Source organism: Amphiprion ocellaris, chromosome 16, assembly GCF_022539595.1.
Source record: "Amphiprion ocellaris isolate individual 3 ecotype Okinawa chromosome 16, ASM2253959v1, whole genome shotgun sequence".
Classification (NCBI taxonomy): Eukaryota; Metazoa; Chordata; class Actinopteri; family Pomacentridae; genus Amphiprion; species Amphiprion ocellaris.
The window spans coordinates 18,622,803-18,648,272 of record NC_072781.1 but is presented as its reverse complement, the minus strand read 5'-3'; the positions used below and the strand labels follow the sequence as shown (position 1 = coordinate 18,648,272).

The 25,470-nt window shown below is 42.4% G+C and overlaps 1 protein-coding gene across 3 annotated transcripts; it reads right to left on the bottom strand.

The window, feature by feature from the left end:
* Positions 1 to 24,778, bottom strand: smoc2 (SPARC related modular calcium binding 2). 3 transcript variants are annotated; one of them, XM_035955482.2, is made up of 13 exons: positions 24,256 to 24,778; positions 17,476 to 17,638; positions 15,297 to 15,403; positions 14,961 to 15,060; positions 14,199 to 14,243; positions 11,926 to 12,006; positions 10,061 to 10,135; positions 7,565 to 7,751; positions 6,524 to 6,606; positions 2,500 to 2,599; positions 2,012 to 2,259; positions 732 to 769; positions 1 to 547 (listed from the first exon to the last, which is right to left on the bottom strand). In XM_035955482.2, the coding sequence occupies exons 1-13, from the start codon at positions 24,328 to 24,330 to the stop codon at positions 524 to 526; spliced, it is 1,326 nt and encodes a 441-aa protein (XP_035811375.2). In that variant the 5' UTR covers positions 24,331 to 24,778; the 3' UTR covers positions 1 to 523. The 3 variants fall into 3 exon arrangements, with proteins under 3 accessions (XP_035811375.2, XP_023142117.2, XP_023142116.2); XM_023286349.3 differs by having other exon boundaries at positions 11,926 to 11,973; positions 14,208 to 14,243; positions 24,256 to 24,775; XM_023286348.3 differs by having other exon boundaries at positions 11,926 to 11,973; positions 24,256 to 24,774.
* Between the last annotated feature and the right edge of the window lie 692 nt (positions 24,779 to 25,470).

Here is a 25,470-nt window from a genome sequence, read left to right as displayed (position 1 = left end):
TGTATAAAAGAGTTCTTTATTTCTAATAAACATGAATATATGTGAACATGTAGGATGTTTTTATGATGTATTTTTAAAACATTCTTGCAAACTGCTTTACAAAGTACAGGAAAAGATGCAATAGGTCAGTACATGAGAGATGGTATGGTCAAAGTTATTGTAGCCGTGTAGCAAACTATCCATATATCTGCTTTAATATCATCAACATGAGAGGAAAAGTAAACTTGGCAAAGGGGCACAAAATACAACATCAAACATGAAAACTTGTACAACTTTGAAAAGTACACTTTTTTAGACACACAAAGGACACATACATTGTATGTGTTAAATATTTTTTGTTTGTCAGGACATAAAAAGCTAACTACATCATTCACAGATTCAGCAGTCTGTTTAAATACCTCATTTCTACAAAGTGAATTTACATTTTTTTTTAAAGTACAAAGTGCAAATACTATGGTTTCCATTACTGCCGATTGGTGAGGGCAGATTCTCCACGAGAAAAGGGAACTCTCCGTTGTCGGGCTTAGCCTTGCTTCTTCGAGGGATTCTGAGGAGAAGAAATTAAGATGACTTCAGTTGGACGTATGCCCTTGTTTCTTTGCACTGATGTCTGACTGTAAGCTTCTGTCAGCACTAATAGATAAAACAGCATTGCAGTTAGACAGTAGATGTGCCACTAGTTTCTCTTTCAGCCATTTTCTCCACCGGTGGAGGAGCAGTACTTTACTTACTAGTTTACTGGAAGATAAGCCATCTCCTGGTTTGACTCCTGTAAGACAAACAGGGACATAAACTTCAACAACCGTGATGTAAGGAATACTGCTGGTTAAGAGAAAGTCACACCCCCATAGAGCACAGACCCTTAAATAGTGTCCCATCAAAACTGCCACCATTCAAGCTGTTCAGTCAGGCACTGCATACAAGTCACAATGACTGCAATGACAGATCTATCATTAATTTCCTAAAGATTTTTGAAAGCGTAGTTGGCTTTCCACTGCAGGAACTTGCAGGCACAAAGTCACTCCATATGTAGGAAATAGAACAATGGAGGCCTGTTATGTTAGCAAATATGGAGATTTTTGCCTCCATTGATGCTGATGTTAGAGAGAAGACTGCTATCATCAAGGATATCAAAAAAGAAGAAAAAAAGATGGTAGTTGTCTACTCCAAATTCAATCCACCAGCATAGTCTTGTTTGAGGTTAAACAATTAGCATTGGGCTTATATATGTAGTGTGTGGACACACCTTCTCATTCAGTGGTTTTTACTGAATTATTTTATACATTGTAGATTAATACTGAAGACATTAAAACTATACAAGAACACAAATGGAATTATGTTCAGTATTAATCTACAATGGGGAAAATAATCTAAATAAATAAAAAGCATCGAATGAGAAGGTGTGTCCAAACTTTTGACTGGCAGCAGTAATCAAAGCAAAGGGTGGCTATTTTGGAGAATCTAAAATATAAAACATGTTTTGATTTATTTCACACATTTTTGTTTACTACATAATTCCATATGTGTTCATTCATGGTTTTGATGCCTTCAGTGAGAATCTACAATGTAACTAGTCATGAAAATAAAAAATAAAAAAAAAACATTAAATGAGAAGGTGAACTTTAATATAGTGTAGCTTCATCGGTGGACTAAAAACTCAGTCATATTGGCTGACTTGTATGAAAATGAAAAACCTAAATTTGATGTATACCCACTATATTTTTAAGCTAATCCAGTGGTACAATTATTATTAAAAGACAAATTTCTATCTAATCCATCACTTACCTTTTGCTCTTGTATTAGTACTACTGCCACACGTGCACCACTTTTGCATGAGGAAAAATCCCAAATTTCGGACGGCTGGGGATATCACGTAGAACTAATTCTAATGTGTCTTTTAACTGCTGTGATTATTATATTTTATCAATCTACATGCAAGAATGACGGGGATTTTGTGCAGTATAACACATGAATTTGATGTTTGGACATCAAGCTGTGTTGTTCAGCTCACCCTCTTCCTTGGTCACTCCAAGACAACCCATCAGCTCCTGCAGAGATAGCGCCTTGTCGTTGCTGATATCGCAGTACTCCACAAACTTCTTAACACACTTCTTTGGCTTGGACTTTTTGCGCAGGAAGCGTTTGAAAGGCTTGATCTCCTTCTTTCCAATGTCCCCACTGGAGTTTTTGTCCAGCTGGCTGAAATACCAATGGACAACCCTCTCCTCCAGGGTGTGATTGGGGTCGGGCTCAGCCATCCTAAAGGTCAGGTATCAATTCATCAGTTCATCAGTTAAAAATCATTCTCTGTTCCTGCATCCATCTAAAATAACTCATGGAGTCAATACTGGGACAATTTGAAGTCCAAATACTAACCCAGTATTCAATCCAACCAAAACTGGAGAGTGAAATATATTTGGGCCTTTGCGGTAAATTGCTGAACCCACTGATATGCAAAAATAATCGCAAGACGAACTTATCCCCTTCTAAATGTCATACCTTCCGGCGGATGCTGGATCTGTGACAGCGTGCACCATGTCTGTCGACAGCGCATCAAGAACACTTGTCAGGAATTCAGTTTTCTTTGCCCCAGGACAGCCTGGAAAATGAAGCACAGATACAGGAGTGTGTAAGAGCACGAATTATGCAGTTCATTTGTAGCAAGTGTACATATATGTCAGCAAACAAAGAAAAATTATCCGGCGGATTACAAACATGTGGAATGCTGCCGTGCCATCATAGGTGGCCTAATAAATGTTTGGGGAGGGACGTCATGTAGTTTTAACGTGAACAGCACATAAAAACAGCAGAGGAGAAAATAAACCTGAAAATAAACTCTCACAGTTGTCTTTTACTCGCTCTCATAAAGTATCAGACCTCCCCTCATCTGGAGGAAGAAGAGGGTACACCTGCCAATCATCCTGGAGGCCCCTGAGTGGTTTTGACAGCTGTAGGCACAAAAGATGTTGTGGAATATTGTATGTATGGAGAGGAGGCTGACAGACACATTGTTGGTTAGGATTTAGTCTGATTTAAAGGTATGCATCCAGAGGCCAACAGACAAAATGTGAATTTGAGAGATACCAAAGGTTGTATATAATTAGTCCATCAACCTTTAAGGTGAAATCTAACATTAACGCCCCACCAAAAACCAACAGTGAAGCATTATTATATCTAGAATGATGGGAAAAAATTAAAATGAGGGACAACAGGGGTGGAATGACCCTAATGACAGTAATTATCTGTTTGGCCATATAGTTTTAAGACCAAGGAGTCCAAGGTTGTTCTTGAAGAGCTGAAGGCTACGGAGGCCTGAGAGATTCCTGGATTCCAGCCCCAGCTCCTCTCTGCTTTCTCACAGTCCAGCTTCCCTCTGCTATTGTGCCTGTGGAGGAGAAGAAATTCTCCAGTTTGCTGCTCTTTTTATGGCCCAGGCCTGCGGGGCCAGATTCTCCTGTGCTGGAGATAATAGTATGCTTTGCGCCTCTCTAACAGGTGGCGACCAGCATCGAAGTAAACACCCAGCCTCCACTCCACCTTTCAGTGCTTCGGCAGCCTGTTCTGAGCCGAGGGTTGAAACATTCACATGTCCAAACTGTTCCACAGTCTCCTTTACACGCTGAACAGACTTGCACTTTAGTTTTAGTAGGCCGTCCCTGGCCCAAGCCCAGTAAAATATCTGACCCACCTGTTAATAGCCAAACTGGTGCCTTGCGGAGCCTCTTGTGGTAAATTGGTCTAGACAGCCAGACAATTGCATCCTCAGAAGGCAAGGTGTTTTTATCTGGCTTCTGACTGAAGAGAGATTTGTGGGATGCAGTTGGACTTGTTTGAGGCTTAGTGTTTTTCATGGAGAGCACACGTCCTCTCCGTAATGCTGCAGGAATCTGAGCGTGTCTGCTGTTCATTCAAAAGGGAAACCATCAGGTAATGCTCCATTCCCTTCCTCTTGGCAGCAAAGGCTTTTCTTGTAGGGGTGGGACAGATCAGCTTCTGTCTGTCTGGACACTGTTTAGCTGAGGGGCAGGAGACAAATGTGCCTGCTGTCATTCAAAGGAAATTGAGTCTGGCCATTTTCCGTTCAGGTCAAGGCTGCAGCAGTAAAAGGCTGCTGTCTTATTCCGCAATGATTATAATTATGTAATGCACAAGTTTGACAGACGCAGGATGGAATCAAGCTTAGGAAGACTTAAGTGACTTCAGTTATTCTCGTTGAAAAGCTAAGAGCTGCACTACTATTTACAAGCCTCCACATATCTGTGAAAAGCTGGCCGGTAAGTGTATGTTTACATGTGTGTGCCTGTGTGTTACTGTCAATAAGAAGCAGTGTTGGGGCAGAGAACTGTCAGCACTCACAGCCGCAGCTCCCAATGCCTGCCCCAATGCTATCCCATGATCCTGCTCTGGGGACAGCGCTAGCCAAATACTCAGCTTTCCTTTCCTGCCCCTTCCAGGGCAAGTTGCTCCTTTCTCGCATCTCGCCCCATAAACCTCTCAACACCAGCGCTTCAACAGCAAATGGGCTGCAGCAATGTGAAGGCAACATTTATAATTATCCTTGGTTCATACAGTAACAGGGTTTACAGCCGTTGACGCAATTGCTCATAAAGCAAACAAGATGCTGCGTTTTTTTTGACTATATACTGGCATATTTTATAATGGGAGACCTGGCTGATATGCTGCAGGTTTCTTTGACAGGTTCAGAATGAAGTCTGTGTCCTTGTGTGAGCGTTAGGTGATTGCATGCCTGAATAAATATATTGTTTTCTGTTCTACCACGGCGTGTTTAAGAGGTGTTCAGTTGGGCTTGAGATCTTTCTCATGGGATAGTTGTGGCTGTTTTCCAGCCCCGCTGCCACCTCACACTTTCTGCTGACACTTACAGACTGTAATTATCCCTGCTCAATATCTTAGCAATAATACACATCACCAACACTGGAGAGCAAAGATGAGTAACATTTGTTGGTTTTATGAGCATCTATCTGTGACAGTCTGTTTTATATAAACTGTACAAGAGACCCTGATGCTTAAGCAGAGACAGAGTGCAGCTCTGCTTCTAAATGCAGCACCTGCGAGTAGAGAGCACAGCTCTGGGCTGGCACACTGTTACATAAACAGTTGTGGATGGGACAGGAACAGTGGCAGCTCTGTTCATATGCTGCTGGATTATTAACATGTTTACCAAACCACCAAAAAACCAGCAAATTTGCCAAGTACCGTTCAGCTTTAAACTGTGATTTGGTTGTAGGCAGCAGCTGAGAGCTATAACTCTACTTCACCTATCACTGGTTTGATGACAAGGACAAGTCTTCAGTACGGGATGAAAACAAATTTAAATGTACTCCATCCACTGCATTGTGAAGCTTTGCTTGTGCCAGACCATAGTAAGTAGAATAGATAAAAGGAAAAACTGTAAGCACCTCAGCAGGTGGAATTTAAAAACAGACACTTTGAACAATTATTTTAAAAAACCGTCAGTGAAAATGCTTTTTTCCTTCTCTAGTTAATACGTCCATATGGTGTTGTTATATGCTAGAAGATAAATCATGAGCAAAATAAGCAGTCAATGCCAACCTGTTCACAATTCAGTCGTTATGTTTGCCTTCTAGAATGACACAAGCATTTTATGATCTGTCACTGCATATCAGCAAGATAATAGCCCATGTAAACTTAGTGTTGTTTAAATTACCAAAGTTTCTACAGATGTTTGATGATATGCTCATGGTTAAGAGAAACTTACACTAATGTTTAGTAGAACACTGTCGTGCCACAATTGGATGTTTTGTTGACCTGTCCAACCACCCTGACCTCATCCTTTATCACTGAATGTACACACTTCTTGTTTTGTGGGCATTTGCTGAAACAACTAATTCTGATGTTTTTTCTTTTTTTTTGAGTGAAGGCAGCCTTTTGTACCCGATCAACCATTTTAATGCTTTACAATTTCTTAAAATTTTCTTTAAATAAAGTGACACATAATTGTTTTGATCTATCTTAAGTCCTATCCAATTGTAAATGCTGTGGAAATATATAGTTTGGAAGTGTCAAATCCTCACAAGCAGATACAGTCTCACCTGCAACTAAGCCCACCGCATGACCACAACCCCCAAACTGATCTCCTGCCCTCAATTTAGTTATCTACACTGTTATCAATCCTACTATCACTACCTGTCTCTGGCATCCTATTATCCATTATCTGTGCCTCACCTCCCTGCTGTTTCTCCGCCGTGCTTTCATCCCACTATCCTCCATCTCCTGTGTCAGTTGAAGATTAATCCTCCCCCAATCCGTCTCAGTCTCCCTGCTTATTGACCAGTGAAGGGCAGTATCTGGCAATCCTCAACTCTTTATCAAGCATTTCCTTGACCAACAGTGCTTATGATGTCAACACACACACACACTCGCACTGTTATCATAACCTTGGAAACGCAGCAGCAGTTGGAGGCTGACTGCTGAAGAACTTCACCATGTGGTCTGGACAAAGAGGAAAAACAGAGACTGAGTCCAGTCTTTAGAGGCCTACCTTGGAGATGTCTGCTCCTGTAATGGTCCTTAGGTTTAGGTGGGTGGGCCCTGGCATTGCCATCACATTTTGGCTGTTCATACCTGAGACAGAAAATATACCATGGAAAAGAAAAAAAGTCAATTCATTCAAGGTGAAATGGGTGAAAGGGATTGTTTATAGCATTAAAACTAGCATCATTATAAAATCAGAAAGGAATTCCATGTTTTCCAATTACCCCGTACAGTTAAATCTTAGGGATTCAAATAATTGTTTTGTGGCAAACCAGGGGCTGTGAAACACATCCAAAAAGAGGGGAAGGATTTGGAGCTGGTATGAGGACAAAAATGAGGAGGGAGGGTGAGAAAGAGAGAGATAGAAGAAGAGAGGCAGACAGGGAGCGTGGGACACAAGGAAGCTTTCACAGCCTCCCTTGAAGTGACAGCAGAGCCCAAGTCGCTGCTACGCGACTGGGCCAAAAGCTGGTCTGGGACAAGGAAGAAAATCCACGCTTCCATATGTGTGCTAATGTGCTGTCTGGCACTTTGCCTGGAGCCTTGTTAATCTGATACCCAGCCATGCTGCTCAATAGGAACGTACCAGTGCCTCGCTCTGCCAGCCTGACTGACCTCTGACCCGCCATTCACCAGACCACTGAGTCACTGCATGTCATCGCAATGGAGTTGTCTATCTACATGCTTCTGTCAGACATATCATTTTGTGTTTAAAATTTGGTTTATTTCAAATCATTTCCTTTCAGTGGCCTCAATGTTTGCAAGGTTGCAAACCTGTGGGAAGATAATTCTCAGTTTAGTTCTCAGACATTTTAGTGTTGGAGATATTTGCCAAAGGGCACCAAGGGTCGTCCACTCTCCAAACGATCCATCTTCCGACCATTCTGCTGTTAGCGTGGCTAATGATCACTTACCTGCTTTGTGTAGCAACTTAGAACCGAGCAATAAATTCCAGCAATGTTTGTAAATTATGGTGAATGAGTATCACAGATAAGCAGCAAAACAGCCAAATAACACATAGGTATTCCAGGGGTAATGTCTGATCCACCTGGTGGAGGTTCCTGGTATGGGTCGTCCGGTATCCACCAGAACACACCAGCAGTAGCCGGTGGAGGGGTGGCACTGGACTGGCTTGTAGAGTCCTCCTTGGGCACAGTCTGGGACAAACACAGCGTCGTTCTTGTGCTGCCTTGCCTCTTCCTGGGCAGACTGTTGCTCCTGGTCACATGATGAGGCTGGAAAGGGGCCACACAGAAAGGTGAAGGCAATGAGAGGAAGAACATGAAGGACAAACTGAGGCCAGTTATCATAAATGAAGTGACTATTAGGACCAGTCGTCCCTGAGGTAGTGTACCTTGTTGCACAAAGTGAAACGAGAGTTGGGCAATGCGATTGAAAAGTTTATCACAATGACATTATTCACATCAGGCACTATCGATAATTATTGACTATTTTGAATGATCTGTCTGTAATATAGACCAGCAGAAAAAAAAAAACTTTGATTTGAATTGGACCACTTTTGGCTATTTATCAAGGTATACAGGTAGTGTCACTGATCAGAGGCCAAGCTAACCCCAACACAAAGTCCATTGGCTTAATTGGATATTGGGTGTTTTTTTTTGGGTGCGAAGATGGTCCTGCAAGGATACCACTGATCCCTACCCCCACCAGGGGAGGTCTGTGGGTGGAGATGATGAAAGGCCCAAGCAGCTGTGGATTAGTGGGCCTCAGGAGACCTGCATGGAAACCTTGCGCAATGCAATGCAGGGCTCCATTATTAAGGTACAACAGGCTGCTTATGAGCTGGGGACGAAGCACAGTTGAGGTTCGTTCATGCAACTAAACCATGTTTTCATTGTGTGCTTTTTGAGTGAAACTACCGAACACCCTGTCCAAGAATGTTCTTATTGCTGTTAATGAAGTGTCTATCATTGGTATATATCGCTATAATTTTATCGACCAGCCCTAAGTGAAACCATTCAAAAATCAAAAAGGGCGCCAGTGGGTTGGTTGCCCATAAAGTCAGCAGTCATCTAAGCGGTCTAAGTTGTGTGACTTCACACTCAAATTCACACTCCAGATGCGCATTCAATATAAGCATGGGAGTGTGCTTGAAATTTAACTGTGTAGCAACTACCAACCAGATCTTGCAAAGACATTTGGATTCATACAGTACGTTTGATGTAATTTCTATTTAAAACCAAAAAGCTGCTTTTTCACTACAGTCTTTACTACAAATCCTTGAGGAGGAGGAGATGGACAGAGGGGTGGAGGCCGAGTGCTTGGAGACAGTGTGTGTAGACTGCTATATCAGCCCCCCCATGGCACTGTTTACGGACATTAATGGGCTAATGACTAAGTACAGCTCCCTATGCCCCAAGTTAAGTAAATATTTAGACACCCAACTGCCCTTTGTGGATGTGTGTGACAGACAGAGAAACAGACAAGACAAAGGCAGAACAGTGGTCAGTTGGGTTTTTGGCCTCACACACACCCACACAGGCTGACACACTACTGCAGGATACTGTAAAGTACCAGGGATCTATTTGTTTACACCATCAAAATTTCCAAGAAGAACGCAGAGCTTCGTGAACCTTTCTTTTTTCCACACACATAGAGAATGCAGTGGTCTTGATGCGAGAGAGATGGGATTCTGCACAACCTCAGCAGGATCTAATCAGACTTTTTTTTCTGTGCAGCAGCCACTTTCTCTGCTGTGCAGCTCTCCAACAGAGATATGAGCATAAAAGTCAGGAATGGAAGAGGAGCTCTTCTGGCCATGAGGGCTTTCATCGCCCAATCTCTCCCTCTCGTCACTGTTGGCCTCAAGGCTCGGAAGCTGCTGCAGGATTATGGATATCCCTTTTCTTTGTTTATTTTCATTAGAGATCTTTACCCACACAAAAGAGACCAAATGAAATGCGTCCCCGCTTTCTCAACCGACTCTCTTCGCTCCAGTTCCTCCGTATGGCCTCTCTCTGTTGGGTCGGGTGTTTTTCTTTTCACTCCAATACCCCAAAGAGCACATGGTAATCAAAACCATCAATGCTGCATTTCTCTGGCTTTTTATTGGTTGTAAATTATGATAATGGGATTCACACACAAATGCACACATGCACAGAGGGTTCTCATCTCGAGGCCAGCATAAAAGTAGTATTGTTTTAAACCAGAAGCTAAATATTTCAGAAAGCAATATATTTCCCCAAGAGCGAAGAGGCAACTGATAAAGGAGATAGCCATACATGTGTGAAACGATAGCAGGATGGACCAGCCAGAAGAATAGCAGATCCTGTGTTTGTGCCATGTGCTGGTAATTAGAGATACGATGCAATGCAAAGAACCACAGAGAAGCAGATCCTCAAAGCCTGACGCACTCCAACACCAAGATGTATTGGTTTCACAACCCACCATCTGTCCTTAAAAGCCAGGAAAAGCCTCAAACCATGATTGCTCACACAAGTCGGAAAAACACAGTGTGCTTTCAGTTGAGGTTTGCAAACACCCGATAGCCATCATTAAAGAAAAAGTGGTCTTTGAAACTCACATGGTCCTCTGGTTCTATTGTTCTGTCTGCTGCGAACCTGCTCCGTCCATAGAGTGGGGTACTGGGAAATCATGTCTAAAAGAAAGCACCAAGACAGCTTTATTAGCTCCGATCTGAAACACACTCGTATATCATCTGAGTCAAACCTGGTGGTTCCAAAACTCACAGACTGGAAAATTTACATCAAGGTTATCGTATCTCAAACCACTGCAGTGGATGAGGAGAGTAAATTACATATGACAGCTGTGACCAGAGATATAGCAGCAGAAAGAAGGGTCAGCGGCATGTAATCTATTGCTGTGAGTCTTGTCCAATGGTCACATTAGCATGAAATCATAAAACATTACTTTCTTTGAAATATATAAAAGTCTCCTTTAAATGCTCAAATGCCACTTTGTCTCCAATTCACAGTGAGAGGTTATATTTATTGAACTATAAATGTAGGAAGCTGTTTCTTCTGCCTGCTGGAGATTATTAGAAGTGAATATAGTAAAACCACAATATAAAATGTCAACCAGCAAGATCAATATTTCTGTAAAACACAGATTACTGATGTCTTAATAAATCTTCCCTTCTTTTGCTACAGTTATAAGATGTTTTAACTTGTACTACTGTCAATGAACTGTCACTTGAGGTGTCAGTGGCCATTATTAAACTAAAATTGCAAGGATGACCCAATATCTGAGTGTTCAGGGCACATATAAGTTAAAGCAGTACACCCTAGTTTGGTTACTAGCTGGCTTGGTGCTTCACTGCATGTCATTTCCCTGCTCTCTTTCTCCACATTTCTTGTCTCTCTTTTAGTGTTAAATGAAGGTAAAAATGCCCCAAAACACAAAACAAAAATTTCAGTCTTGCTTTCAGTGTTATTAGATTCTTTTCCTAGGTAAAAGTGCCAATAGGACATTGTAATTACTCTGCTGCAAGTAAAAAGTCTGCATTTTAATTGTTACCTAAGTTAATATTTGTAAACGTGATCAGGAAAATGCAGTCAAAGTATTAAAAAAAGGGCAGGAACATGTCTGCTGTGGCTGTAGGTAAGATTTTACTGTTGTAGTTGGGTGAGGTGGAGCCTATATGAACTAATTTGTATATGACTGCAACTAATGATTATTTTCATTATGGAGTAATCTGCTAATTATTTGGTTGGTAATGATTTTTCGGTTTAAAAAAATTTGTTAAAATGTTCAGAAAACAGAATCACAATTACCCAAAGCCCAAAGTGACACCTCCACTGTGCTTGTTTTGTCCAATTAACAGGTCAAATTTCAAAAATTCAGTATCTTTTCATATTAAAATAATAAAAATAATTCAAAGGAAAACCAGCAAATCTTGATATTTCTGAATCTGAAACGAATAAAGTTCTTACTTTTACTGACAAAACATCAAATTTAACAATGTGTTCATATGTTTTTAATGCATAAATTATTATTTGTGATTTAAATATTTAGTAAAGCTGTCAGATAAATACTGTGAATTAAAAGCAATTTTTTCTCCCTCTGATGCATTAGAGTAGAAATAAAAAGCGTCATGTTAATAAGGCCTCTAATTTGTACTTGAGTGTAGTTCTCTTAGTAACATTCCCCAACAATATCAAACGTATAGGAAAAAGGAGTAAAAACACAACTTGCGCTGAAGTTGCCCATCAAATACTTCACAGCTTATAATTATCAAAATGTTTTACTATCACATTTTCCCCAGTGACCTTTCTTGAAGCATGGTGCTGCAACTGCCTCGTGTTCAGATTCCTTTTCCCTTTTAAGGATGTTTTGGAACTTTGCTTTCGAGTCACTTAGCAGTGTCTCAGTAAACATAGGCACAGTATCAAACATTTTGCACTCACAGTCTGATGAATAAGAGCTCACCTTCTTCATCTCCAGGAGGCTGTGGGTCCACCACTAGGCCGGTCTCATCTGCATTTAGAATGGAGAATATTTGCAAGGAGACTACAATTACGAGAGTAAACTAGATTAGAGAACACTTAACTATGTGAGATTTGCACGTTGCCCGGTCAAGAAGGATGGAGGCAAAGATGAAGAAAATGACAAAGAGAGGGTGTGTTGAAAAGTCAAAGAGGTGACTTTCAATAAGAGAAGAGGAAACCAGTGTAGTGGTCACATATTCCCGTGGTTTGCCTTCATGCAACAACGGAGATGGTTATGCTCTAGAGGACAGATTGAGGTCGGTTATAACAAATGAAGAGAGAATTAGGACCAGTTGTCCCTGATGTTGTTCTTCATCAGTTCATTGCCTGCATTTCAGTTATGAGAGCTGCGTGAAGTTGGGAGAGACATGAAGAGGTGAAAGATGCAGTAGCCAAGTCTGAGATGAACCAATTAACAGTGGGAAAATCGAGTATGTTTGTTTGGTCTCTGTTTGTTTGATTTGCAGCAGGAGGGAGACAGGGATGGGTTTTGAACTGCTTAGGGTGAAACCACGGCCGTAGGTGTGGTTAACCTCAGATTGGGTCACTCCTTCTGCTTGAAGCAAAGCTCCGTTAATGTGTGAGGCAGTCAGGGAATCTCTAATGGGTGGCTCCTCAAGCACGGATGAAGCTAAAAATGTTTTTTCCTTAACAATGATTTCCATTGAAAAATCAGGATTTTACATTTACTTTGCCATGCCAGACATTCATCTTCTCTAACACATTTGGTGGATAAAAATACATACAGTCAGTGTGACTGACTGAGGCAGACATGTTATTACTCAGCTCCCTTCAAAGATGGAAATGCCATTTCAAAAAGTGTATTTATGATTTGGATTTACAATAAACCACTAATGACCTATCTTTACTTTGTGGCCTTTTACATGACTGTAACACCTCTTTTAGCATCTGCCAGGAAACCCCCGTGCTATTTGTGGTCATACGGCATTAGTTTTACTGCTGTTAGTCAGTCGTCAGCTGCATATGATTCCAGCATGTGAATGAATTTGTCAAGTCAAGCAGCAGAATTGGGTTTACAGCACAGCATTTGGTGTTTAACTTATATTCAGATAATAAAAGTGCAACAGAAGGCTGCTGTGGAATGCTTAGGTACTGATGGGCTTCTGCTGAATCAAAATATTGATGCAATCACTGCTATTTTCAGTGCTGGCACACCACAAACCTACAGTTTATTCTGCTTTTCACCACCCTGTTTATCCAACCAGTTCAGATTGAACCACAACCCACCCCTCCACCTCCTTTCCTTGCTCTTTTCCCTCTCCCACCATTCCTCCTCCGCTCTCAAATCTTGCATTCCCACTTGATCTATGTGTAATGACTTGGCCGGGCTCAGACAGACACTATACCCAAGACTGTTTACAGAGAGAGAGGCGCAGACGTAAATGTCACACTGACAGGAATAACCCATGTGACAAACATGAGTGGATGTATGTGCACTTTCTCTCTCTCATGCTAACACGCACACGCACGCACGCACGCACGCATGCAGCACACACGCACACACACACACACACACACACACAAAATCACATAAGGAATCGTTCTGAATAAACTCAAATTACACTCTGTGTGAGGCTTCAAATCACATCAGTTAAACAAATTGTCTCTTAAAAGATGAGAGCAAGATATACAATTTCTGGAGTGAAGTTGGAGGGAAACTTAGTGGTTCTATATCTGGAGGAAGGAAGATGTTTGAGAGACAGAGAGAAAGTAGATTGGAGGATTAAGTGTGAACATTTCCTTGTATCTTATGACACTGTGGCTGAAAAAGAACCAAGATGAGAGAGGTAAAGTTAGAGAAGAAGTCAGTGTCCATCCATTCTGGCTGCTTCTGGCCGTTTGGCTGCCTGGTAAAGACAACAGGCTGTGATAAATAGTGTAGCTGCTGGCGGTGTGCATGAAAGCTTACCACACTCTCTCCTTAGACTTGTCACAGAGGAACAGACAGCTTTTATATCAGCCTTCAGGCTACGTACACTCCATTGAATTGACAAAATATTAGAGAGGCAAGCCTTAACAGGTGACCCGTCTTCACATCCCTGACACAGATGCAGGCAAACAGACAGAGATACAAATGAACACATACACACATGCAGGCTTCCATAGGTACACACATGCACGTGGACAAACACATGCTTTGACGAAGAGTGAGTGTGCCTCTGAGAGTTTATTTGCCTTGAATTAAAGTCTCACCTGATTTACCTGGTTCTCTTGTGGTCGCTCTCTCCTGTTTTGATCCTGAAAAGCGAAAGGCTAAGATTAACTAAAAAGTAACCACCACACTCTGGACTTAATTTTTGGACAATAAATAGGAAATCCTTGGCATATTTTTTTGTCACTTTAATTTGTCACACAACAACAAAGACTTTTTTCTATCTTTTTTTTCAAATGGTGATTTATTTGCATTGGCTTCAATCACGAACACACTGCATGATACTGGATTTTTTTTTTGTGAAATCTTCAGACTTTATATACACAATACAGTTAGTAATTACAGTACAAACACTACTGCGACTACTGCTGCTACTCCTGGAGACCTCTCACTGTTGAGGCAGCAGCAACCTCCAAGGCAGCCCCACAGAGACGCACAGGGGGGACATGTGGCATTCGTTATTTGATTGTTTGGTACACGCTATCCTCCAAGAGCACTTACATTCCTTACAGTTAAACTTTCTTGCTCAACTCTGCAGTACAGATTTTCAAACCCTGTGGCCGGCAGTCCAGTCACTGACCACTTTCCCACAGGACTCAAGATTACACCCCCCACAAGCATGGAATGCCACGCTGTGCTGTGTTGAATTCGATTTATCATTATTGCTACACAAAATTACAGAAACCAAATGTCAGGCTTATTACAAAATGAGATGCCTGTCCTTGAGCGGTGAACTCAAAACAGTATGTTTCAGTTTGTACATTACAGAGAGGTGCCCATTATAGGGTTTGGGTTTTACCCACCTTGGCATCGAGGTTTTTTATTGGCCACTGCCGAGCCACTGATGGGTCGGCCATTGGGGGTGACACACCAGCAGTATCCAGTGTAGCTGTGGCACTGAACCTGCAATTAAAACCGCATGTAAACATGAAAGACAGCACGAACTACAGTAGGAAGGGCATCTGCAAGAATCAAACGTGAAGGAACAGCATAAAAACTCATTACCAGCTGAATTCGTGCAGGAGAAAAGAGCAATTCCTGCAAAATGTTACCCGTTGGTATGAAACTGTGGCCTCGCTTGTCAAGTGCTTTCGCCTCAAACTCAAAACAAGTGTAATTTATGTGTTTTTATTTGTTACCTCGCTGTATGTGCCATCAGGGTTGCATACAGGCACAAAGACCTGTGGGAAGAGCTTCTTGGCCTGCTGCTCTGTGTACTTCTTCTCTGCTACACATCTGGACGTATCTGAGGAGCACCACAAATCACCAGAATCACTACACATCACAGAGACCCATGATTCAAGCCGCAGCTTAACTATTTTCCTTTGCTGCACAACTATGAAACCAACATACTTAAAAAGACAGAAGAAGATGTTGAAACTTGCAGATGATGAAGAATGAGAAAAAAAAAACTGCAGGGAGAGAAGAGAGACAGAGGGGAAACAATCCAAGATGTTTCGGAAGCAGCAGATACTTGTGTGGCTGGGAATAGAACCAACACCCACGGTCTTATTAGGAGCAAATCAGGCCAGCCTGCACAGTGCCTGGTGGTAAAGTCATTACTGAGTGAGGCAGCTCGTGCTGCTCCTGTAGAACATTCCAGTCACCCAAGAAAAGGGCTGATGCACAGGGAAAACCTGACCCTTCCTTAATGTCTGTCTCACTCTCCTCCTAAACCTCGACCGTCTTCTAAGTCCTGCCCAAGCTGTCCCCTCAGAGTGCTTGTTGATATAAATGTGGGTCAGCAACTTTTCACCTCAACTCTTTTCACATCTCGCAGTCAGAATCATGGCTCATCCTGTCATTCCGCAGCTGTTTCAGCTCACCTAGCCAAAAGCAGCAGCTGTGCAAACCTTTAGGAAATGTTGGGCAGCGATGATTTTGATGGTAACTCGGTGTGACACATTAGTTGCCACACGGCGCTCGTCTGGCAGGTTCAAATCACATTAAAACAATGACTCATGCTTAAGTTTAAAACCGTTCACCAGTTTGGTCAGCAGGCTGCATGATGCTGGCCTGGCATACAGCAGATGGTCCATTAGACACATGCGGGGGAATGTGCACTGGTTTCCCTCAGTCTAGTGTGTGTGTGTCACTGGTGAAGACACACGGCAAGACATTGGATGTTCCGGATGGAGGAAAACAGTGAGTTGAGGAGCTCTAAAGTTAGCTCCAGTGGAAAAACCCAAAACCATCGTCTTTCTCCAGGGGGCTCCGACCGAAAAGCTGACTGGAAAAAATGACAGGACACTTGAATCATCTGAGCGCAGTGATAGAAAACAAATGTGGTGCCACTCTCACCATCCTTAAACACAATCCCATCTCTGTGCTTTTAGGCCCTCTAGTTTATTTCGGCTGCTGACTCGGTTGCTACTGCTGCTGTTGTGTCTTTCAGTCCTCCCGTCCAGAAGCAGAGAGAAGCAGGAGGGGGTCTGAACTCTTATAGACTTGATGTTATTGACGCATACAATACGACTTTCATGGACTCTCGTCCCTTTCAGCTTCCTGGCTGGAAACCTCTATTCTGTGTCACGGCGCTGTCCGCCACATCCAGATGTCCGCTTAGAGACGTCGCCATGGAGACTCAGCACGGGCATAAAATCGTGGAATGCTTTTCCATCATATGAGACTTTCTTTTTAAGCAAACCTTTTTGCCCACATTCTCTGCATTAGTGGTCTAATGTTGTAATGGGCTAAGAATGGGGCATTGTCCCCAGTCTGCAGAGCGATGAACTAGCAGTATAGAGTTAGTGAGTGGGGTGGGGGTGAGAGGGTTTGGGGCTGAAGCTTTGGGGTGTATGGGTTCTTCCTTCCAACAACGACTAACAATGAGGGAGTCTGTGAGTTGCTTGACCTCACTGGCTCTCCTTCCCCTTTTGCTTTTCATCCCCAGACATCTATCGGTCACATATGTAGATCTTTACATGTAGTATGATGAAAATGAGACCATTAATTCTTGTCAAGGTATTCCTTTCAAAGGTCCTCACCGCTGCATAATAACTTCACTTCAGAAGTCATTTCAAATCAATGAAGAAGCTCTCGGACCCATGAAACTCGTCTCCACTGAAAACAAAATAATTTATTATTCTGACTAATTCATGTCACTTCCTTCATCACACAAATGGTGTGAAATTATGAAACCAGCCAGGCAGCAGCGAACCCCTACTCACCCACTCTCGCCGTGTCAACCCCACTTGTCCTCCCAGCACTCAAAGAATCAATTATGCTGAAATGAATTTAACCCACAAGTTTCTACTGTGACCCCCTCTGCGCATCTGAGAGCATCAGGCGGCGCTGAAGCGTGACTCATGACCTGACCTTTGCATGGCCCTCGGATGACCTCCAGCTGGGGGTCGTGGCACTTGGCTCGGAGGAACTCGCAGCGTGATGTGAAGGTCCTGCCGTCGGAGGCGCACAGGGGCTTGCGAGGAGCTCCGCTGCATTCCATGTTGCACTCCTTATCCTGATCCACCCGCAGGAACTGCAGAAGTGAGAAAGTCAGAGATAAGCAGAGAAAAACGCTTGCTAAATGAGCCATTTCTGGGAACTGCACCAAAATACTATAATCTCCACAACAACAGGTGTGATTCTGGAGGGATTTATAAAGACTAGCAACTGGAGCTTGTGTAGGGGTGAATGAGTTTTATGAAAACACCAAAAAATCAGTTGCAGGACAGGTGTCCATTGACAAAATTATAAAAGCTGTTTTGTTTTGCAATTTTTAGTGCAGCATTAGTTAATAAAAACACTAAAAGGCAGTGATAAACAGCACAATGCACAGACTGAAGGGTGAGGCAGTGTCACTACAAGCCTGTCAGGGTGCAGCCAGGCTTTGTCTTTGTCTAAAAGAGCTGGAGAAGCCTTGACTGACACTTCCTCTTTTCTTTGTCTATGCCAACACCTGCAAAGGTATTTACCTGGAATCGCTCTTAAGGATGTTTTACTCAGCCATGAAAAAAGAAACAAGGCCACAGACTCCTGACTGAACGCATCGGATCACCTGTGTCAATGCCACCATTGTATCTGCCACTGTGGTATGAAACCCCCTCGCCAGGCCACACAATGGGGCGGCGGCGGTGGTAAGGGGGGTGGCAACAAGCTGTGATGGCTACAATGAATGAAAAGACAGTGAATGAGTGGCTGAATAAACTAGATGTCAGTGAGCTTTGTGCTGCTACAGTGTGAGCGTTTTCATAAAGTTTGCGTGATTCATTCATTTCAGTGGAATAATGACCTGAGCAGAGTGGAAAAAAACAGGGAAAAAACACGCTGATGCAGGTGGTGTTTTCAGTCAGTAATATCCAAAGATAAATACTACTGCAAGCTCTTTTTGTCTTCTTTTGTAATAAAAACATTTGCGCTCATGAAACAGTCGTTTTTTTCTTTCAGGTTTGCTCTTTTTTTGTGAACTGTTTGTTCAGTTTTCAGCGGATTAACAAATATCCAAAATCTGACAAGTATTCACAGCAGATGGAAAGTTTCTCTCTTTCACGTGAATACACTTATCAAAGCTCTCACTCAAAAGTCTGTTATAAGTGATCAAAAGGAATGGCACGGCAACATACAGACTGAGAAGAAAAGATCCACATAGAGGGTGGGATGATGGGCAATAAAATAAAATTTGTTGTGTCTGACATCTTACAAATGAAGTGAGAGATGAGGTTTGGTGGCAGCCCCCTGCGTTCAGACAAGCAGGGCTGCAGGGCTGCATGCACCTGGAAGAGGGTTGGCAGGGAAGCTCGAGTCGCCCTGGGCCAGTGGGGGAGATGCAGCCCACTCTGTCAGCCCTGCTCATAAATCTTCCCGTGTGGAGATCAGAGAGGGGAGGCCCGTTCAAACACAGCCGTGAGGGAAGGAGGGAGGCTTTTGGAGTGAATGAATTTTTTTACGAGCCCTTGCTTAGCGAGTTTTAAAAATTGTTTGTTATCACGAGGAGGACACGAAGCATCAAAAAGTGACCCAACACTGCAGAGATGTAGTCAAGTCTGGGGCGACGTTCACTCATATTCTGTTATTTACAAAGTATGAAGAGGGACAACTCATTCTCACTTCATTTTTAGGTCAGGATGAACGATGAGTGTTGAGAATTGAGATACTGGTCATTACTCAAAGGCATGTTTTTATGTCTTTGGGTCACTAAAATCTTTCAACTTGAACAATGTAAAAGGGAAATGCGAACATTACACATTATATTAGGGCCATAATCTGTAATGACGAGTCAAAATTACACTGCTTCAGTTTTAAAGGGTCACAAGCCAGAGAAGTTGGATACATCCAGGCAGACTCAACCAGAGTGTGCAGCAGCTTCTTCCCCTCGCTGATAAGCTCTTTTACACCCTGTTGCCATTGACACCTGCAGCTAAAAATGTGCCCTTTCAAACTTTAAAACATTGTTAGTGGCCTTAATCATTTAAATATGTGCCTAATTTGCATATACACAAATAACTTTTAAATCTCCTTGCTGCTGCTCAGCAGGTATAATATGCACTTTTTGCACTCTAGCCTTACAGATATATCCACACACTCAAGTTTGTATACTTATAATATGGCTTTATTGAATAACTACAAATGCATACTTCCTAGGGTGTGACCAATTACAACCTGGCCAATTACTGGGTCCAATATTCAGTCTTTTCCTGGATACTGGTTGTGTTTTTTTAAAGTTAATCCTCGATAAAATAAAATAAAAAAAATATATACACTTTAGCTGTGATGCAGCTGCCACTTTCTATCTGTTGTCTCCATGGCAGACTTAAGAAATGTCCTGCCCGCAGTACTGCCTGGTTAGTGATTGAGTAATTGCATGAGCAAAAGCCTATTGACATAAATGTTGAATAGTTCCCTTTTCATTCAAACATATGTAAAACATAAATAAACAAAGGCATTTCAACTAAGTTTTGTGCAAAAAGTTTAAATTTTGCCACTAAGATTTTATTTTTGGTGTAAATGTATATCGGTTATAAATATTAGTTATTAGTCTCCTTGAATACTACTTGAAAAATGAAAATGAAAAATTAAAAACTTGGTAATTCTAAATTATTACTTGGTAATTAAAAAAAAGTTAATACATATAAACCTGTTTGTATTCAGACGTGTACACTTAACACAATGTTATGAAAATCTGATCTGTTATACTGTGCAGCTACTGCATACAGTCCTGTCTAGTCACACTATATGTTGTTTGCGCTTGTATGCTGTTTGTTGTACCACATATCTGTTGACACATCACACGATAGTCCTGAAGACATGCAGTTTCATCCTACTGTGTACTTTGTATATGGCTGAGATAACAAGAAAGAGAAACTTGAAACTGAAAACCGCTGGCAGTTATGCTGTTTCGGCATAATTGCGGAAGATTTTCTTTTTTAAGTTTGCTCTTTTCGATGGATCATTGATCCAAAAAGAAGCTGCCACTTTAGAACTTATCAGTAAACCAAAATGGTTCTAGCTGGAGGATTTTACTCATTTAGTTCGGTTTCAACAGATGCAACATTGGTTTAACACCTGTTACTAACTTTTAAAAAATGAGTGTTCCTTTTTTTGTCCATGTGGTGTTTTTATATTCTGGAATCAATATAGTTGAACATGTTTGGCTGAATACTCCAATATTACAATTTTTCATTGCCCAGCAGAAAGTAGAATAACTTTACAATGTTTGAGAAGAGTCCTAGGTGAGCTTGAGTTGCCCTAATCAGGGAGTGTTGGGTGCAAAGAAGAGGAGACAATGTAGATCTGCAATTTCTAGAGAATGCAACTGTGTAGAGTTACATCTAAGCCATTTGTAGTAGAAAGAGATGTCTTCCTGGAAAAATACTTCCAAATATGTAACTTTGAACCATAGAGAAGACTTTTAAAGGTTTAATCACAGGCCAAAGATAGACATTAAAATATATTTACAGAACTGTTGCACTACTTGACTGAAATTGTCTAGTTCTCTTTCTACTTATGTCTTTGCCTGTTTCTCTTTCTGAATAATAGGTCTAAAATCTCCTGCCCCGCCCTGTGTCAGTGTCTCTTAGTTTCTTGGATTGTTTGCACCCTCTGGTCTTCACACATCTTTTTTGCAGTGGTTGTCTCCTCTCACCATCCCTTCTGTCTCTCACAGCTGTGAAGGATCACACGAAGAGGATCTTTGCAAAGCTCACAACGTTCCAAAGCCACTAACTGCACCGATAGTGTCTGAGTGCATCCAGCCATGCTTGGTGCTGACCCGCCAGCACTCGACACAGCCAGTGCTGGTCGCCCGCGAGCTCACACCACACCAGCATTATCAGCATCAGCCCCTGCCAGCCAACAGACTGACAACCCAAACAGAGTCATTCAGCAGCCCAGCATCCTGCTAGATGTCCACTATACAACACACAGCAGAGCGCCAAGTGCAGCAAGTTTATGATAAAGCTCCAAGAACGCAGCATGGAAAAACAGTCAGCCATGAAATCAGTCACCCGTGAAATCAACCACCCAGATTCACTATTAGACATCCAAGTATCGATTTCAAAGTCACAGTGGGCCACACTGAAGGAGGACAACAAATAAGATGTGAAAGCCAGTGAGAGGAAGAAGCTTCAGAGACTAATGGTGTGTTGAGGACCTCTTTCTCCTGTGTACACCTAATGGTTGCTAGCTGTCTGCTGCAGATCTCTGTGTGTTTGGGCCGTGGTGATGGATGGGTGAGGCTGAGGCAGAGCCCTGACACTCCCCTGATGTCTCACTCCAGCCTCTCTAAGTCAGCACCATCATCATGCACAGCAACTTGGTGGAGAGTGATGGATGGCCTCCGCCTCAGCTACATCCAGCTCAGGCTTCCACCCCGATTTATCATAAAAGGAGACTCGTACAAGGCAGAACACATATTGTGACTCAGATCTATTTATTGCTCAAATCCCTTTCTTGTCTTCTTCCAGACAGCTGGCCCTCACTTTCTCTGTTTGCCTTTCTCTTTATTTTGCTCTCTTTTTTTCACGATTTCTTTTTTTTCTTTGTGTGATCTCTCTTGGAAGATACTTTTTGCATCTGCTCAAATAATACAAGAGGTTGGCAAAGGAATAAGAGACAGGCGAGAGAGGGCAAGACAAGCGGAGTGTAAGGGAAATTTTTTTTCCAAGACCAACCAGCATACAAATCAAATCCTATTACCTCCCCCTGGCTCTGCGGCATTGTGGGATTGAATGGAGTATGGAGGAGGCGAGCCTCCAGCAGAGAGCACATTGTAGGCTGATAAGGGCCTTCTGGGCTAGGAGGCCCCCGTTTTCAGCGCCCTGAGAGGCCCCTCACACCACAGCCCCGCAGGGTCAGTGGGGGCCCCAGCTGAGAGCCGTTGCAAACGTGTTAAATGGCCTTGGCGGGAGTTTCCTGCATGTATGTGAGGATGCAAAGGGGATCATTAGTTTCCAGCATGGTGGAAAGGGAAGAAAGTGTCAGCCTTTAACCAGCCTACTGACTCAATCAAAGAAAAAGGCATTTAATTGCTGTGAACGATGTTAAAAAGAAGCAGAGGTCTTGTGAAAGGCCACTGATGATCTTATGATGATGAAAACGTCTCCTTGGGCAGGTGCACAATTTTATGAAAGCACAGGGGGCAACGGAGCCCATATATTATTTTAAAATCTCTCTGTACCAGTTTGAGAAAGACACAGCCAATGTTCTGTGTGCCCTCATCTCTTCACCACACTATTTCATACTTCCATAAACCATGGAAAAATGTCTGCCTCATGAATAACCTGGGCAAATATCCCATATATCTAACTGCCTGTTCGACCTCAAATATGCACAAAATATCACATGGAGACATTTTATTGAAACCAGCAATGACCTCTCATGTGTCACTCAAACAATAAGCCATTAATCACCCAAGAGGTCATGTAAAAGAAAGTCCAGTTCTCCATGTGCTATTCCAATAAAGAAGCTCGACACAGACACAGTTACTGCTGAAACATGCACTGAAATAGAGAAGCTTCTCATTCTTACAGTTATATGCAGAACATAATAGATGATGTGTCATATCAAAACACAGCTGTACTTGTGTAACCTTTCCATTAACTGCCTGGTAAATATTACCCCCCATGACACCTTTAAAGAAGTGCACATTACACACACATTATCTATACACTTGTGTGTAAATGTATCAATTCAGGGGAGCATCTGCTCAGTGCAACACTTCCTCCCACATTCCACAATTCCACACTGCCGTCAGGGAGAAAAGATCTCCGACCCTTCACCTGCAGGTTAACAACTCACAGCCATTTGTTTCCAATTGAATACTGAGGCATCTTCACTCAAACCGTAAATAATGGTGCTGGGGAGGCAGCCGTCACTTCAATCTGTAAATTAGGGGGGGAAGCCTCTGACAGTGCACATTCCGCTCTCTATTAATCCTCCTTTAGCACTGTACCTGCACTTGATTGTGGCCATGATATTCCCCTCAAGATGCACTTTCTCTTAGAGTTTTATGTGAAATGGAAAGGATGCTGCTGCTGTAAACAGTGCTATGTGCTGTGGTGCAGCAGAGCTGATCACACTGAGCAGCTCAGCCTCTGAAAAGCCACTAAGAGTAATGAGGACAGACAAGAGGAGAAGCTGGCAGGTAGGTAATAGCAATAAAAGCAAACCACAGCGATGCTGCTAACAGACCAGTCAGCTCCTCTCAGGCAAGCCAGCAGCTTGAACACACTGTGTAGAGACCCTGAACCACAGGGACGCTGAGTTGACTGAACAGAAAACACAAAGACCTGTTTTTCAACACAAAGCTCTCTACTTTATGCTCTCCAGACTTCAGACCAAAAATTAAACTTCTTTTGGAATGATTTTATCTAAATATGTGGGTCACAATGCTGTTATGATGGATCTGAAATGAATCTCTCTGTTTATTATTATTAGTATTTTCATACAGTCAAATCACACAATTAGAGGAGAAGCTCACAAAAATATTGAGTTTGAAAGAGTTTCTTTAGAAACACATTTCTATTGTTTTAAAAATGAAACTGCTAGAACGCGGTCTTCTTAATTTTATGCACGGAATGCACAAACATTACTGTGAAATCATCTTTTACACATGGAAGAAAATGATAAATATTCTAGCAGTTATTCGGCTCTTCATACCGTGAGAGCGGAGAATTTTTGAGTGCGTCCAGCGCTCAGCAGACAGAGGAAGACCAGCAGCGGACAGACGCGCATCCTGACGCGGTGTGGCAATAAACTCTCCAAATTACGCACGGTCCAAACTTCACTCTATGGTGCTTGGACTTCGCCGAAGCACATAAAGTGTTCCTGGTAGAAGTCGAAAATAGTTAAAAATCCACACTAGTCCTTGCGCAAAATGTCAGAGTCAGAGAGGGGTTGCTGGTTTATTTCACTTTGTTTCCTTGGTTTCGTCTGCCAAACCGTTTGTGTAGACACTCTCCTTATTTCTGGCAGTGCGATAAACCCCCCCGTGTCCCTGACCTTTTCCCCTCCCTCGGTGTCTCTTCTCTCTTTCTCCCTCTCTTCAGCTCGACTTCTTGTTTCCACACCCCTTTCCTCTACACTTGATTTTGTGGACTAGATCCCTTATCGGGTGCACGCAGTTCCCCAGCCGGTGGGCAGGTACGTAGGTGTAGGTTTGGAGGGGCTCTGTCTGCTGCTGGTAGCTGAGGCAAACACGTCAGGTATTCTTCCCTTTCACCTCCCTCTACTTCAAAACTACAACACGAAAATCGGTTTTTCTCAGAGGATCTTATGAGGATGTTCGACTGGGAAGGGCAGGAGGGGGATCAGACAGGCTACTGTCTGCTGGGAGCATCAGGAGACATTTCATATTCTGAGCTCAGATTCTCTCACGGCTGAACATACACAGACTTCAATATACAATTTGGATTTTCTGGCTTCTCTCTCAGTTTATAATAATATTCTCCAAAGAAAGTTACACAAAGTCATCCAGGTTAAAACAACACACAAACAGTGACATTAGAATCCAGTATTTTGCTTCCATAAAATCTGTCATTTTACAGTTTGGCCCTTTGATTGGTTTACATCCCACATTGCACTAAAGCAGCTCCCTCATCAGTGCAGTAATATTAAAAGAAATCAACGTTGAAGCCAGATATGAAGTGACATGAATGAGTTTAGAGTTTCTGCTTGGTGCTCCTCCTGACAGGGTTTGCTTCAGTTTACCAGAGTCCACGACCATCCGAGTCTGCTTTAAATAATACAGAGCAGCACTTTGCGACTATGACGCCACCTAACGGTGCTTACAAGTAGCTGCAAGTTATCGCAAGTGCATTATTTAGTCATCTCCCAGGATTTTATGTACTGACATATTTTCACTTTTGCGTTCAG

What these genes read in the sequence shown, in the direction of transcription:
- smoc2 (XM_035955482.2), bottom strand. Translation starts at nt 24,330, where the DNA reads ATGCGCGTCTGTCCGCTGCTGGTCTTCCTCTGTCTGCTGAGCGCTGGA. An exon ending in CATCCGAGGGCCATGCAAAG is followed by an intron (nt 15,404 to 17,475) that starts GTCAGGTCATGA and finishes GGTGCTCCTCAG; the next exon opens with ATACGTCCAGATGTGTAGCA. An exon ending in CAATAGAACCAGAGGACCAT is followed by an intron (nt 7,752 to 10,060) that starts GTGAGTTTCAAA and finishes GCCCCTTTCCAG; the next exon opens with CCTCATCATGTGACCAGGAG.